The sequence below is a fragment of the Notolabrus celidotus genome, chromosome 2, assembly GCF_009762535.1.
Source record: "Notolabrus celidotus isolate fNotCel1 chromosome 2, fNotCel1.pri, whole genome shotgun sequence".
In the NCBI taxonomy this organism is placed as follows: Eukaryota; Metazoa; Chordata; class Actinopteri; order Labriformes; family Labridae; genus Notolabrus; species Notolabrus celidotus.
The window spans coordinates 3,618,383-3,634,378 of record NC_048273.1 but is presented as its reverse complement, the minus strand read 5'-3'; the positions used below and the strand labels follow the sequence as shown (position 1 = coordinate 3,634,378).

At 42.3% G+C, this 15,996-nt stretch overlaps 1 protein-coding gene across 9 annotated transcripts in view; it reads right to left on the bottom strand.

Annotated features, from left to right (window-relative positions):
• The window catches only part of dazap1 (DAZ associated protein 1), a 34,801-nt gene that overhangs the window by 5,477 nt on the left and 13,328 nt on the right, over nucleotides 1-15,996 (bottom strand). For 5 of the 9 annotated variants that reach the window (XM_034675116.1, XM_034675106.1, XM_034675133.1 and 2 more), the window contains exons 7-11: nucleotides 9,600-9,682; nucleotides 5,345-5,492; nucleotides 5,137-5,169; nucleotides 2,736-2,888; nucleotides 1,179-1,343 (exon numbers count right to left, since the gene is read on the bottom strand). In XM_034675116.1, coding sequence (XP_034531007.1) covers nucleotides 1,179-1,343; nucleotides 2,736-2,888; nucleotides 5,137-5,169; nucleotides 5,345-5,492; nucleotides 9,600-9,682 — 582 coding nt within the window. The remainder of the gene's footprint in view (nucleotides 1-1,178; nucleotides 1,344-2,735; nucleotides 2,889-5,136; nucleotides 5,170-5,344; nucleotides 5,493-9,599; nucleotides 9,683-15,996) is intronic. The other 4 variants (XM_034675124.1, XM_034675143.1, XM_034675167.1 and 1 more) reach the window with 2 other exon arrangements.

Below are 15,996 nucleotides of genomic sequence, written 5' to 3'. Positions count from 1 at the left end.
CCGAGTCAGAGTAAAAATACCAGCCAGCAAAAAAAAAACTGAATGTAGCTTCTGAATGAACATCTGACTCTTATCTGCATGTGTGCCTGAATGAGTGAGTGTTGAATGAAGACCAAGCTTGTTCCTTTTCCTCAGAGGATGATTACTTTTCACAGAATCTGGGGCTTCATTTTGGTTTGGAGCAAAAAATAAGAAAAAAGCTGCAGCCTTCATTTCTGTTCTCACACTGATCTGAAACTCTAAATCCAACATGCACTTACAGAACATCCCCAGAGAAACTACTCTCTTAATGCTTTAATTCCCCAAAATTAATAAAGCAAATCTTAAACATGACCGTCACATTTTGAAGCCCTTCTACGCTGACTGAGAGAACCAGGAGGAGAAAAACTAAACTAACAATTCAGCTCAAAGACCAGAGAAGCATCCATTGATCAAAAGCTGTCTTGCCCAGGACTCTAACTAAGACGTGAGTGTATCTACAGAGCAAGGTCCACATTCTGTAGGTGATCATGCAAAGCCCCGTCGGGATAATCTGATGGGACATATTGAACATTTCTGTGAGGTAACTTGGCGGATGGGCATGCCTGATACCAGAAATAAGATTTCTATCGTCATGCTGGTGCTCTTCAACGGCGACCGTGCCAAGACCGGGAAAAGAAGCCAGCAAAGTCATCAACAGGGAGGAAGAGGAGAAGGTGTAGGAGGGAGTAATTAAAAAGGCAGAAATATTTGAACCAAGTCAAATTATAGTACAGTAAGTAGGAGAAGGTTCACTTCCTTCAAATCAAATCACAAAATGCAAAACAAAAAAAGAAAGCATAGCAAGGCAGGATGATCTAATCCAAACCTACCAAGACCCTCCAAATCTTTAACCCCATTCACAGCCTAGCTGGGACTCAATGACTGCTGAAGACTCCTGGGTCAGGGACACTTGAGCAGCATCTTCAGGGCAGAGCCAGAAAGGGTTCATGTTTGCAAGAAGCATGTATGCATGTGTAGCTGTTCAAGCTTAATGGTACCAAGCTCCTGCTTGAGTAAGGCCTGTAGGTATGCACTTCAATGAGCTGTGTTTGCATCCAACAAAGTATCCGGGGAGATGGGCGGGGGCCGAGGGGTGAATCAAACTTAAATGGGAGAGAGAGGGGCAGCAGACTGCTTGATGCACAAGCGTTTCTTACCGTACTGGCTATAAGGGAAGTCAGGCTGTCCAGTGGGAGCTTTGCTTAAGTCCTGAGTTGGTGTGGTGGCGGGGGCAAAGCCCAGAGGTGCGGTTCCTGGAGTGGTGGGTGGAGGAGGAACCTGTGGAGCATACTGGTCTGCCTGTGGTGTGGCGAAACTGTAACCTGTGGGAAGGTAACATGATCATTTCTGTGACTGTTGACCAAAGATCATCTTCAAGTTTTAATCTATCATAGAAGGGACATTAAGCCTCCCTGCAGCTGTCCCTAATTATAAAACATCTAGAGAAGCAAAACTAACACATTAAACCATCAGCTTCTCCTCAAACTCCTCTGAGTTTAACATTCTCATGTCTGCTACCAGATAAAGTGGAGACCGCTTGTCAGAAGACGAGCTGAGTATCTGCGAGGCTGTCCAGCTCTGATAAGACGAAGGTTCCTCCCTGACCACAGCATCAGCCCGGACACATGTTCAATAATCACGTTATAAATAAACACGTCAGTGTGAGAACTTTCTCTCCCTCACAGCACTGAGACATGTTCACCTTAAAGAGGGGCGTCTGTGTCTGAAGACAGAAACTTCATGAAGTTAATACTTTTAGTCGTCAACTAGAGCTGGGCGATATTGAAAATGTTATCATGATAAAATATTTCATATCAGTCGATATCGATCATTATCATGATAAATATCATTATTTCATTTTAATTTAAAGTCAGATTTCTGCTCCTGAGTGAAAGTTGAAGAACTTCTTGAATCCATCATTTCTGACAGTGCAAACAGGAAGCAGGTCTTTAATGTAAAATGAGATTTTTGTGAAGTTTTAGTTTGTGGATTCTTATTTTTCTCAGGTTGAGATTATTTCCATAATTTGATTTAAATTTACAACAAATATTTATCAAACTGTATTCTGTGTATCAGTTTATAGAGTATTGTTTTGAGTTGTGATCTCCCCTTTAAGGTTACTAAGGGTTAAAGGCAGAGTGCTGTTGTTTCCCACAGTGCAGTGAATGCATCACGGTTATTCAGTGTTCAGTTGTCCTACGGTCTCGGTGGACATTAAACGTGTTCACAGCAGAAGTTGTCTCTGTGCTCTTCCTTTACCCACATCCTGAAAGTAGATTTAATGAAGTGTGTGAAGTTAATAGTTAACTCAGAGTCGACTCAGTGTCAGACTAACGACTCTGCTTTGAGCTGTAAGGTTTAAAGTTTCCTTCAGAGCTGCTGTCGCTTGATTCAGCTGTGTTAACATTCTGTTCCGAACGTCTTTAAGCCCCGCCTTCTCCTGTCTAATGTTGGGTGGCAACTAGCATTTAAGGCTCATTAGCGCCCCCTCCATTGTAAGTGACTGGGGGGTGTAATTACATGTTTATCAATATCGAGAAAAATTAAATCACGATAATTGCCGTTATTGAATTATCGCCCAGCCCTATGCTCAACACAGCTGACTCTTCACCCTCATATAACTCACAGTGTTATCTTTACACGCGATAGATTACCTGGCTGCTGTTTTGACATCAACACAAAGAGTAATGATTGAGTGTAACAGTGTTACTGACCAAACTGAGGTGCTGTGCTGTAGCCCTGCTGGGGGTAGCCCTGAGGTGCAGCAAAGCTGCCCGCCGGGGTTGTGACCAGGAATGCGTTGAAAGGTGATGGAGGTTGTGTTGGAGTTCCTCGACCGGCTGTCAATGGAGGTCCATATCCACCTACTCCAAAACAGAACAGAGGTCTGTGTAAAAATACTTATTTTATAAGACAGATAAACAGAATGAGTTAAATACACAACATGTCATTCCTGCTGTCTGAAGATACAAGAAGCACAATGAAGACAGTTAAAGGTCCCATATAATGAAACATGTTTTCAGATTTAATGTGGAAGTGAAAAGCCGTCTGCATTGTTTCTGAAGTTTCCACAAAGTGATTTGTCTCCCCTCTCTGCCTGTCTCTCACTTTAACTCTTCCTGTCCCGTTAAAGTTACTAACCATAGACCTTTCTGGAATCCCTGAGCTCCCTTGTCTCGTAGGTTCCTCTGGATCTCTGCTTCTGTGGACGTGCCAGACTCCAGCTGCTACAACTACTACTATCCGTCTCCCCACTATCATCTCTCTCTCTCTTCATCTCCCTCTATCCCTCTCTCCAACACGGTCTCAGCAGATGTGTGTCTAACATGAGTCTGGTCCTGCTGGAGGTTTCTGCCTGTTAAAGGAAGTTTGTCCTTGCCACTGTAACTTGCTAAATGCTGCTAAGTGCTCTGCTCATGGTGGATTAAGATGAGATCAGACTGAGTCCTGTCTGTAAGAGGGGACTGGATCTGATCCGGTCTTGATGTTGGGTCTTTGTTAATAATAGAACATAGAGTACAGTCTAGACCTGCTCTGTTTGGAAAGTGTCTGAGGAGAACATTGTTGGGATTTGGCGATGTAGGATTAAAGATTGATTGGTGACACAACAACAGGAGTGATTTGCATAAGCAGACATGCAAAAGCACCCATGGATTTTGAATGTCCGGCGGTCCGCCATTAAAGTTTTCGTCTCGTCATCGTCTCGTTAACAAAACCAAAACATACGTTCGTCAGAGTTTTTGTTCTCAGTGAAGCACTTTAGCTCGTCATAGTTTCATGAAAAAATGAGTCATTGAGAAACATTTATCGTCATAATTCTCGTTAATGAAATTCACACTGGCTGCAATTAGGGATGCACCGATCCTACTTTTTAGGTGCCGATACTGATATCGATACCTGGGCTTTGGTATCTGCCGATAAGATCCTGGTATTGATTTAAGGATCTCTATTCCTTAATGTGAGGCTAGAATCATGTTTTGGTAACTTCAGGCTTTCCTGACTTGATGGTGAACTGTACCTGGGTTCCAAGTGCTAAACCAGAGGCTGGAATCCCTCAATTTCAAGGATCTGGAACAATTAAATCCAATAACCTGTCCGTGTTTTCACACTTTGAATCCATTAATTGAAGGTTTCTTCCTTCTTTGCAGTCGGCTACAGCTGACGTAAACTTCTTCGTGTGTAGAAGAAGAAGAAGAAGAACTCATAGAACTGAGATGAATAGATCTGCCATATGGATCAGCACTATATATCGGCCCTTTGTCACTGATATCCAATCTAGCTTTTTGAGTCCGATCCAGCCGCTATCCGATACCAGGATCGGATCGGTGCATACCTAACTGCAATGTTGCTTAAATGACATTATACAGGACCTTTAAATCAGGAGAGATTGTTGAGGTTGCTTCTTTAAGAAGCAGGACTAAATGTATCAAGGTTTGACATTTAGTCGTAAGAACTGTTAGCCAACTAACAGTTTGCCAACTTCCTTCCTCTCTCTCACAGGTTTCCCCTGACACAATGAAACGTACCATAATGTTGATTTCTCTGAGTTTGATCACTGTTGGTAACATTTGAAGTACACAAACTCAAACAGATCTATCATTTAGGTCGGGTCGTTCTTATCAAAAGAAGGCACAGAAACAGACGTCCTCTATCTTTTGCATCCACTGTAACATCCTAATCTTGATGAATGCAGCACAATGCTCTGCAGAGCGAACTCAGCCTGAATGAGAGTGAAGGAGCGACACTGCAGCGGGAGATGCAGGTTGACCCGGAGGTGGTGATATGAAGCCGAGCCTGACCAATAGCAGGGGGAGGCTGGAATCTATTCAAGGCGGCCATCTGTCCCGAGCAGAAAATTATCAGCAGCCTCAGCCATTATGAATCAGTGATAACACGTGCTCCTAACTGTCATCAGCCTATTGGCCGCACTGAAGCAGGCCCATTTATGTGACACAAGAGCTTCAAGATGAGCACAGCAAAGACACAGAAGCTCTCTCCGCACATGATCAATTCAGTGATGTAACGGAGCAGAAACACAACAAAGAAACAGATGATTGACTAAAATGGAAAAGAAGATATTTTCTGTGTGTTTTCAAGAGGAGATAAAACACCTACCTAAGGGTTGGCCAGTAGTCGACACCCACACTCCTTCAGGAAGAGAGAAAAAAACATCACACAGAGGCTAAAACTGTTGGCTGCAAGATAACATGTTCAGCTTTTAAAACAGACGATATGGAGGTTAATAAAGAGCTGCAGGTTTAACACATTTAAACAGTCACTACGACGTGTTCCTCGCTCAGCTCTGGGACTCGGTCCCACTCACCCTGTGGCCCGTAAGGCTGTTGCCAGCCCTGGGCAGGCTGTGCTGTCCAACCATTAGCTGCACTCAAGATACCCCTGGGCGCCCACTGGCCAGGGCCGAGCTGGCCAGGAGCTTTGCTGTCACGAGGTTCGGCCTTCTTCACTTCCACCTGGACAAAAGGACAAGGAGGACACATTTGGCAACACCAGTAAACGGGCCGTGAAGTCCCTCACCTACACAGAGCTGTCCTAAAACTGACCATTTTATCTCAACATGTCGGGCCACTTTGAATTCTTTCTTTTATACGAATAATAAAAGGTTGTTGTTAAGCATCTGTTATTCTTACTCTGTAGCTGTGCAACTATGTGTGTCAGGTACAGACGAGGGAGAGATTTACCTTTACTTAATATATAGTTTTATTTCAAATGTAACACCTCCAGAGAGTCTCTTTAGATGTACCTGAGAAACATAGTTTTATCATTTTTCTGAATGAACTGCCCTTTTTATAATAAGTCATCTAATGGAAGGTCAGGACTTACCTTTCTCCAGCTAACGCTTACAAAGAATCTCATTTATTGTATTTGGAATAACTGTTTTTTTAGGGGAAATGGATGTAGAGAGAAAATTGTATCTCAGTTCTAACAGAATATAAATGATAAACATGCAGAGAGTAAAAATAAAAAGTCTTTTCAGTCAATCTTAACTGAATCTTCATACTGTGTCAAATATGAGGCAAAATGTTTTAAATCAACAGGAGACTGAGACGCTGGATCCCACAATAAAATATCAAATCACTGAAACCTGCGTCAGACATCGTATCCATCTATTAGTTGAACTCCTTGGGTTGAATCTGAACACATTGCCCTAATAACAAAACTTCCTGTAACTAGGCAAAGCTACCAGCAGCTAACCAGAGCAAAGAAACAGGCTGAGACTAAGGGGGAGCCGACCAGAAATAGACTTAGGGGTTGAGTTATTGGGGTCACCTTGCAGCAGGAAAACGAATCGCAAATTCCTTCTCGCTTTAAGGTGTTGCCACCTTCCCCAGCCTCCCCTCTTCCTTCTCTGTCGACCTAATTACATGCACATGTTTCCGGCAGTGGCCCCGCCGCCGCTGGCAGCTACCTGAGCACTTTCTCCCGTGGGCATCACAGCTACGAGTGATGGATACCATGACTTCTGTACGGTCCCCAACAGCAGAACTGGGATTTGTTGCACAGTTTGATGTGCTCCAGTTTCTAATTTTGTAACGTATATCTCCCAGCATCCCTCAAGTCCCGGCATAAGGTAATGTCAAGTCAAGAACAATGGATTAAGTTGAGCCTTCATTCCTGCTGGAAACCAGGGCAGAGTCGAGGGGGGCGGCTACCACGGGAGAGTGCACAGGTAAGGCTCCATCATCCACCAAGAAATGGGATTAAGATAATCTAGATCCCAGTGACAGCTTTGGTTTACTCAATACACCTGATTGATATGATAAAATGAAGCCTGTCAGCTGGAGGAAGACTTCATTTATAGATAAAACGACCAGAGGTCAGGGAGGGGCGGACTTTGACGTCCTTGGTTCAACTGCAGCCAGAGGTCATGTGACCATAAGGTGCCGTGTCCACTGAGCGGGGAGCGTCTACTTTCTATTCAAACCAAACACGATTCAGTGTCCTCGGCGCAAAAACACGTGTGCTAATTTTTGCCGCAAAGCTCTCAGTGCAACTTTTGGAACACCGCTGTCACTTCTTCATCAATTCCTGACCAATCAGGATGAAGAAGGGGCGGGGCTTTAGAAAAGGCAGAGGTCCGTACGAAGGAGAAAAGTTACCACACTCGTTTTTGGGAAGTAAAATTAACTTAAACGTTCCTTTTTTTAAAGTAAGGATTCATATTTTACTTCTGTAGTAAATATTGCAAAACCAATTAGGGAATGTTTCAGTTTTAGTAAAAATAATGTTGCATTTGTACAAATTTACAATAAGATGCTGTGTCCACTAACGCCATTTTTTGCGCCTATTTTCTATTCAAACCAAATGTGAGTCAGCGTCCTCAGGGTCTGCTGAGGTCTGTCTCAGCGCTCTCAGTTGAAAACTGTTCAATTTTTTGAACACCGCCGCGCTCATCAATGTCACTTCCTGATTACTGACCAATCAGACTCTAGAAGGGGTGGGACTTCCAAAATCAACTACGTCAACAACAATGGTGGAGGTCCGTACGGAGGAGTAAGTCATCAGACTTGTTTTTTCGGGCTACAATTTCCAAGTTAAGAGCTGCTGCTAATGCTCTGACATGATTTCTCTCAACAGTGTTTACAGTTTCTTGATGAAATGCACAAGCACAAAAAAAATCGCCTAAAAGGTACCTCTGTATCAAGACTTCAAGGGGTCACAAACGGGGCGCCATTGGCCTAGCGGTCTAAGCGCATCCTATGTACAGAGGCTATAGTCCTCATCGCAGAGGTCGCAGGTTCAATTTCAGCCTCAACCATTTACTGCATGTCTTTCCCAAGTGGCAACCTCAGGCCGCGAGAATTGAAGCCAATGCGGAAGTGTTAAAAACTGCAGTTCATCGAGTGTCCACTAGAGGCTGGCTCCGGAAGTACCAAAAACCACATACACACCCATTCAAAGAAGACGATCTTTACAGCAGAAATAAACATGTTTAAAGTCTGGTACAAAAAAAGGAGTGTAGTCTGGATAGCTAATTTCTCAATCGGCACACTCGGGGGTTGAATTTTTCATAACGCGCAATTTCAAAGATATTCAGATTACAAGTCTTCCATTATGAGAGGCACAGCTAACTTGATTGACAGGCAGGAACACTGTAGCTGTTAACGAGGAGGCTCAAAGCACGCCTCTTTACGTTACACTAGCTTGACAGGAGTTAGGTTCAGTTCAGCATTTCCAATATGCCACCCGCCGACGATCGGCTTCAGAAACAGATGGGTGACGTCACGGATACTAAGTCCAATATTCATACAGTCTATGGTCCTCCCTAACTCTCTGCCCCCCTCGTTTCCTATCTCTATGTTTTCTACTCTCACTCTTCTAAGAAGAACAGAGACACCACAACCAAAGGTGACACGTCTAAACACTCAATAAGTGCTCAAAGCCATGAGCTCTCAAACATCACAGACTGACCTCTCAGCATAGGAAGGTAAAGGTTGAGACTGAATCAGACTAATGATATGATTTGACTGGGTGGATAAAGCTGTGTTTGACTTTGATCATTTTCTTATGCCTGCGATTCATTTGTTGCCGTGGAGGTCAGAAAGGAGACTGGTATCTCTGCAGAGAGGTTTAAAAGCTGCTAATTAAGAAGGGTCTATTGGGGAAACGGGGGGTCGTTAATGAATGAGAGCTTTAAAAGTGCCTTTAAAACCCAAGTGTCACGGCCGGATTTGTACGCAGCAGTACTTCAATGTACGACCGTTTTTAATGGTTTGTTTTACTCGGCTGGATGAGCCAGGTGGTCCGAGTCTACCGCACACAACAGAGCAGTAAAGTGCATGCCAGAGGGGAAGGAGGTGAGCTTACATATAACACTATAGTGAATCTATTGTGTTTTTCCCGGATGGACAGCTTACCTGACACTATCCGAAGTGTCTTTGCACAGTAAACCCCGGCCATCTGGTACACCCACTGAGTAAAAACAAACACTACCAAGTGACATGCAAATATTATTGTGAGATCTAAGTCTCATCCTGAGCAGCGTTTCAGAGAGAGAGAGAGAGAGAGCTGCCGTTGGTTCTTTAGAGAGCTGACAGACACAGTATGGAGATTCTTCAACTGAGGTCACTGACTTGAGCTTTTTTCTTTAAGTTTTCAAAAAGGAAAATAAAAACATGTTGACATGTAAGTGACCTGCCAACACAATATCAGAAACAAAAGAAACAGAACTGTTTGGACCAATCCTTTAGGCGGCTCACGTTCGGTTTAGTCTTTGAATTTATGTCTTTTTAAATCATCAACTTTGGTTTTAAAAACCGGATCAAACAATTGGATTAAAAGTCGAATGCACTGAAGACATCCTAAAGGAGAGGTCAATTTAAACAAAGCCTTGGGCGACAATAGAAACTGTGTCATACAGCATACATGAAGGGTTACTGAGCCTCTGTTATAATAAGCCGTGTGTGTGCAAAGTGTGTTTAGAGCAACAGATAAGTGAATTAAACTTTAAAAGGTTAGAATAGTCGTTTCTGACGCCACAGCAGCATCATAGTTTAACTTCCTCTGTCGCCCAAGCCTCTGTTTGATCTTAAGGGTAAAATAAAACTACAACTACACACTTTTTTGCCCATGATGTCGTGAAAATGCATGTTGACAGCCTGGTCCACTGATTGTTCGGCCTCGAAAGTAATAAATCCAAAACCTAGCCAACGACCAAGAGTGAATCAAGGTAGCAGGGGGGTTGTGACAACACAAGATGAAGAACAGTATTGGGCTTCAGCAGAGTGAGGATCCGTCAAGACTGAGCAAGAGGCTCCTGGGGTTCGGATGATGTCGCAGACTCGGAGAACAACACAAATCCAAGACTAAAGCCTGGGGGATTGAAGGAAACTTTTTTCTTTACTGTGCAGTGAAAAATTTAGTGAAGATAACAACACAGGACTGCTTAACTGCTAAACATGACGACTGATGAGTGCAGCATTTGATTTCATGTGAAATGTCACATTGAAAAGTTTCATGAATTTGATCTTCCACCCGCTTACATTTATGTTTGCCAATCAAAGCAACATTTTGTTACTTTATGCCGTTTCATCCAAACCCCACCTTGATCTGTCCCTTGGTATTTTGCTGTGGAGCACACACTCGCAGCAGCCATTGTTAATGCATCACAAAAATATGGAGAAACACAAACTGTAGAATGCCTAAAGCTTTCTCCAAGCTTTCCCAAATTCAGTATTATACTTTTGAGTCAGCCAGGATAAGCCTAAAATGGACAATTAAAATATTGCTCACTAAGGTAATACAGAGATATAGGCCAAAACTGGAGAATTAAAATTGGAGCTGCTGATTCTGATGATGGGAGGTACACAAAGTTCATCCACACAAAGTTCAAATAAAAAAAAGCCAAAATTTTCTCCACTAAACTTTGTGCTCTGAATTTTTTTAGAGCAAGCGCTGCTGCAGTGATCTATTTCCAATCTGATTCACATTACGCCATGGCAGAACTGGGTTGTGCACACATCTCTACCTCGGGACCTAACCTGAATCCAATTAAACATCCTAAGAGACAACCGAGATTTTGAGAGACCTCCAGAACCCAGCCGAGTGTTCCCAAGCCTCATGATCTACCGCTATTAATAACATCTGTCAATGACCCGTCCTTCATCTAAATCTGAGATCAAGATGACACATTTAACAGTTCGACATATACTGGTGGGGCCAGCATGTTAAAGTTGAACTCAAGTAGAAAATGGAATGAACAAAAAAATGTGTCTGGCAGTAAAGTGACAGGAAGAAGTTTCCAGAAAACTCAGTAGTTTATTTATTTATTTATTTAAATGTATTATTTTATTTGTCTTTTAGTCATTTATTCATTTAATTTTTTCTCCTATTTATCTCCATATTTTTGGAAAATAATTGTACAAAAATATATTTTTCTTCTTTTAAACACAATATTATTTTCATTCATATTTTTTTATATTTTGTATTATTTCTGCTTATTTTAAATCAAACTAAAGTTAAGCAAACTTTGAAGTATTTTGTTCTTGTATAACATGAATGAAACATCACACTATGTCTTATTACAATATTAATGTGATATTGAAATGATAGGCTCTCTCACTGCACTTCAAATTTAAAAATTTTAAATAATTCAGAGGACTAACATGGTGCATATTTTTCATTAAATGCAAACTTTAAATTGCTGTTAAACATTCAAACCTGGAGGCAAATCCTCAAAAACTTCCTTGTAATAAAAAAAAAATATATATTTTAAAAGGTCCCATATAATGGTATTTTGGTACCTTGTTTTTTTTGCAAGGTATTTAATTCATTTTCTAAAAACATCACAAGTTCAGCATGTGTGAAGCTATGCAGCCGCTCAGTTTCTAACCTGATGATCCATGTAGTGACCTGAGGGGGCGGGGCTACTGTGATAATGAGGTGCTGATCTGATTGGCTGCCTGAAAGTTGTCAGGGGTGGAGGAGGGAGCAGAGCTGCCTACTGACCAATACATTTGCTTAATGTTGGAGGAATAGATGTCAGTAAGACACTTATGATTTTACCAGTGAGAAATATTAATGAAAGTTATGGATTGTGATTCTCTGACATTGTACTCTAACAGAGCCTAAAACAAGCTAACACCTCTTTTAATCCTGTGTTTATATCAGTTAATTATCTCTAACACTTTATTTAATACAGGGGAGGCTGTAGCTGCAATATCACATGCTGAATTGTCAGACTCTACAGAAATAGATTAGAGTAAATCATCAGTTTCAGGGAATAAACAGGAGTCACTTATCAGATCACCTTTCACTTACGATGGGAAAGTGATAGTGAGGCAATTAATTGGTGCATTAGCTCTCTGCGTTTTTTCTTATCTGCCCATTCTTCTTTCATTTGCAAACACAGCTGTGTTCATTTTTGTTGGATTCTGTGTTTAAGTATATATTGTTCTAGTATCCAAGTTTGTAAATTACGACAACCCTCCAGTGGCGGACTTGTTCATGTTTGCGGCCGGTTATATGTTGCGTACACTTCCCTGTTAATGTGAAGTATTTCAGCTGTGGTTATTTCAGCATGTCTCTTTAGTTGTACTAAAATTTGAATGTTAATCCCTTCTTTCTTGCCTTTCATGTGGGACTTTATGTGATCAGCCCTCATGGCCACCATTTTCTTTAGTCCTCTGATGCTGAGACACAATACAGACATTTGTGTTGATTCCTGCGACCAAGAACAAAGCGATGACATGTGTTGCTCTAACTTTTGACATCTTGACTCTGCAACACCGAAGCAAAGCCTCAATAGCGGAGGAGGAAGTGGTTTTTGCATGTCTGCCTTTGCAAATTCCTCCTGTTAATATATCACCACAGGAGCAAACTCAAATCGCTTTCTCATTGTTGCTAGACTGGCAGATGAATTAAAGGAGACATATCACGCTTTTTTCATCAATATATATTGGTCTAAGAGGTCCCCAAAACATGTCTTTAAAGTTTATGCTCAAAAAAACACTTTGAAATCAGATTTTGGTCTGCCTGAAGAGTCCTCTTCTTCATTCCTCATCAGAACACGCTGTTTTCCCTCTGACCCCGCCCCCTCCGGAAGTGGATGTGCCTCGGCTCTCCAGCACGTTGATCTAATGTTTACATGTTGGCTGAATATACAACTGCTCAGAGATCGCGTTACTTCAACCCTCTGAATCTGATCCTGACGGAGAGGCGCCTGTAGCAGGACCTTTCTGAACGATTGGTCATAGATTTAGTGTTTCTTGTTGTTTTATTTATCAGTATGTAGACGTGTGTCTTGGTACACAGCTACGAACATGTAGCTATGTGGCTATGCTAACTAGCGCTAACACTTATCCATGATAAATAAAAATCATCCACTAGATCTTCAAATCTGCAGACGTGGGGAGTAAAACCGACCTCTGCCAGAAAGGCAGCAGGACCTTTTATGAAGGATTGGTCACAGATTTAGTGTTTCTTGTTGTTTTATTTGTCAGTATGTCGACGTGTGTCTTGGTACACAGCTACAGCTACAGCTACAGCTATGAACATATAGCTATGTGGCTATGCTAATTAGCGCTAGCACTTATCCATGACAAATAAAAATCATCCACTAGATCTTCAAATCTGCAGACGTGGGGAGTAAAACCGACCTTTGTGTTTATTAAGACAGCCTACAACTAGCAAGCCTCCCTCCTAAGCTCCTTGTTGGCACACATTTGTGCAGGTAATGAAAAACGGAGGGGGGATTCAGTATTAGTTTATATAGTCTATGGGCTGAACAAGCTCCGAGCTCTGACTCCGTGACAGACCGGATATTGTTGTTACGTAACAAAAACACGGAAGTCTGAAACGGCTCGTTTCAGACACATTTACAGAAAGGTGGAGAAATCAAAACAGGGGCAGAATGGATTTTTTTCATTCTCGGGGGGTTTGTAGACATGCCAGGGACACATATTTCAGGTAAAGAACCATTAAAAAGTCAATTTTGCATGATATGTCACCTTTAAGTATTGAAGAACAGACAAGGGGGGCGCTGGTGGCCTACCGGTCTAAGAGCCCCACATACAGAAGCTATAGTCCTCGTCACAGAGGTCGCTGGTTCGACTTCTGGCTGTGACCATTTCCTGCATGTCTTTTTCCCCGCTCTCTACTCCCCACGTTTCCTGTCTCTCTTCAGCTGTCTCATCATAAAGGCACAAAAGCCCCAAAAATATCTAAAAAACTTAATTAAATTAAAAAAGCTTTCAAAAAAAAAACCAAAAAAAGACAAGGAACATTTTGTTTTTCTTATATGAGACCTTTAAACCTTAAACCAGCTCCACAGTTTGATGCAACTTTGTATACGCCCCATTCTGATGACAAAGTAAGATGATTTGGTGAATTTATATTTGGCCTGTACCTCTGTGCTACCAGTCAATGCACAGTAACCTAAAGGAGAAAAGACAAATCTTAAGAGACACTGTTAATCACGTTCAAACCATTCACAGGGAGAAGGGGGACAGAAGAAAGAAAAATAGAAAGGGCTTACTTACAAAAATACTTAACTCTCTACATATGGGAAAACACAGACTCTACCAATTAAGATACAGGTATCAGTTAGGACTAAATCAATGGAAAGAAAACTTAATCAAGAGAGACTAATGGTTTTAGTAAAAGAAACTATTACACTATTAAAGGTTATGTTATGGTTGTTACTGGTGCAACACATCATGTTAAATTCCAATGACAAACTATTCTGGGATTCTCCCAACAGAGAATGAATGGGGGGGTTTGAAGAAGTGCAGTAATGCATGTTATGGTTCATTGGCCGCTGCATCGCTGCTATGTAGGACAAATGCAGATGAAACAGCTGTGACTGTAAGTCAGCGGGCAGAGTCTGACACCAACACTGCCGGTGGCGCGGGGTCTGATTGCCAGCGAGGCCACCCATGCTAAAAGTGTCGGCACATGTCAGAAAGTCAGCATGCATTTATGATTTGAGGGACTGGATCAGGAGAGGTTTCAGATCCGTTATTTGAAGAGTTGTTTTTATGGGTTTCATTGTTCTCGTGGTAACAATGTAATGTTCACCTTCAGAGCTGTGGCTGCAAACAGCCTCTTTGAAGGACACCCCCACCCCCCCTCCCCTTTATCACATACTCACACTGTGCTCAATGTGCCAGTTGCGTGTGGTGATGAAGAACTATGGTTTTTGGAGCACCTACTTTCCTGCTACCTCTCTTAAGAAACTCGGTATCCAAAGTTTCTCAGATGACCTTTTTCTTCTTTTATCAAGAGACTTCAATTAAAATTAAGGACTCACATTTTTCTCTTTTAGTAAATATTACAAAAACAATCGCTGAATGTTTCAGTTTTTTGAAAAATTGTGCTGAATTTTACTATTTTTACTCTCAGGAGTCGTGTCCACTAACGCAGTTTTTTGCGCCTATTTTCCATTCAAACTAAATGTGATTATTCAACGTCCTCAGTTCTAAAACGTCCTCAGCTCTAAAACGTCCTCAGCTCTAAAACGTCCTCAGCTCTAAAACGTCCTCAGCTCTAAAACGTCCTCAGCTCTAAAACGTCCTCGGCTCTAAAACGTCCTCGGCTCTAAAACGTCCTCAGCTCTAACACGTCCTCAGCTCTAAAACGTCCTCAGCTCTAAAACGTCCTCAGCTCTAAGACGTCCTCAGCTCTAAGACATCCTCAGCTCTTAAACGTCCTCAGCTCTAAAACGTCCTCAGCTCTAAAACGTCCTCAGCTCTAAAACGTCCTCAGCTCTAAAACGTCCTCAGCTCTAAGACATCCTCAGCTCTTAAACGTCCTCAGCTCTAAAACGTCCTCAGCTCTAAGACGTCCTCAGCTCTAAAACGTCCTCAGCTCTAAAACGTCCTCAGCTCTAAAACGTCCTCAGCTCTAAGACGTCCTCAGCTCTAAGACGTCCTCAGCTCTAAAACGTCCTCAGCTCTAAGACGTCCTCAGCTCTAAAACGTCCTCAGCTCTAAAACGTCCTCAGCTCTAAAACGTCCTCAGCTCTAAGACGTCCTCAGCTCTAAAACGTCCTCAGCTCTAAGACGTCCTCAGCTCTAAGACGTCCTCAGCTCTAAGACGTCCTCAGCTCTAAAACGTCCTCAGCTCTAAGACATCCTCAGCTCTAAGACGTCCTCAGCTCTAAAACGTCCTCAGCTCTAAGACGTCCTCAGCTCTAAGACGTCCTCAGCTCTAAAACGTCCTAAGCTCTAAAACGTCCTCAGCTCTAAGACGTCCTCAGCTCTAAGACGTCCTCAGCTCTAAAAAGTCCTCAGCTCTAAAACGTCCTCAGCTCTAAGACGTCCTCAGCTCTAAAACGTCCTCAGCTCTAAAACGTCCTCAGCTCTAAAACGTCCTCAGCTCTAAGACGTCCTCAGCTCTAAAACGTCCTCAGCTCTAAAACGTCCTCAGCTCTAAGACGTCCTCAGCTCTAAAAGGTCCTCAGCTCTAAAAGGTCCTCAGCTCTAAGACGTCCTCAGCTCTAAAACGTCCTCAGCTCTA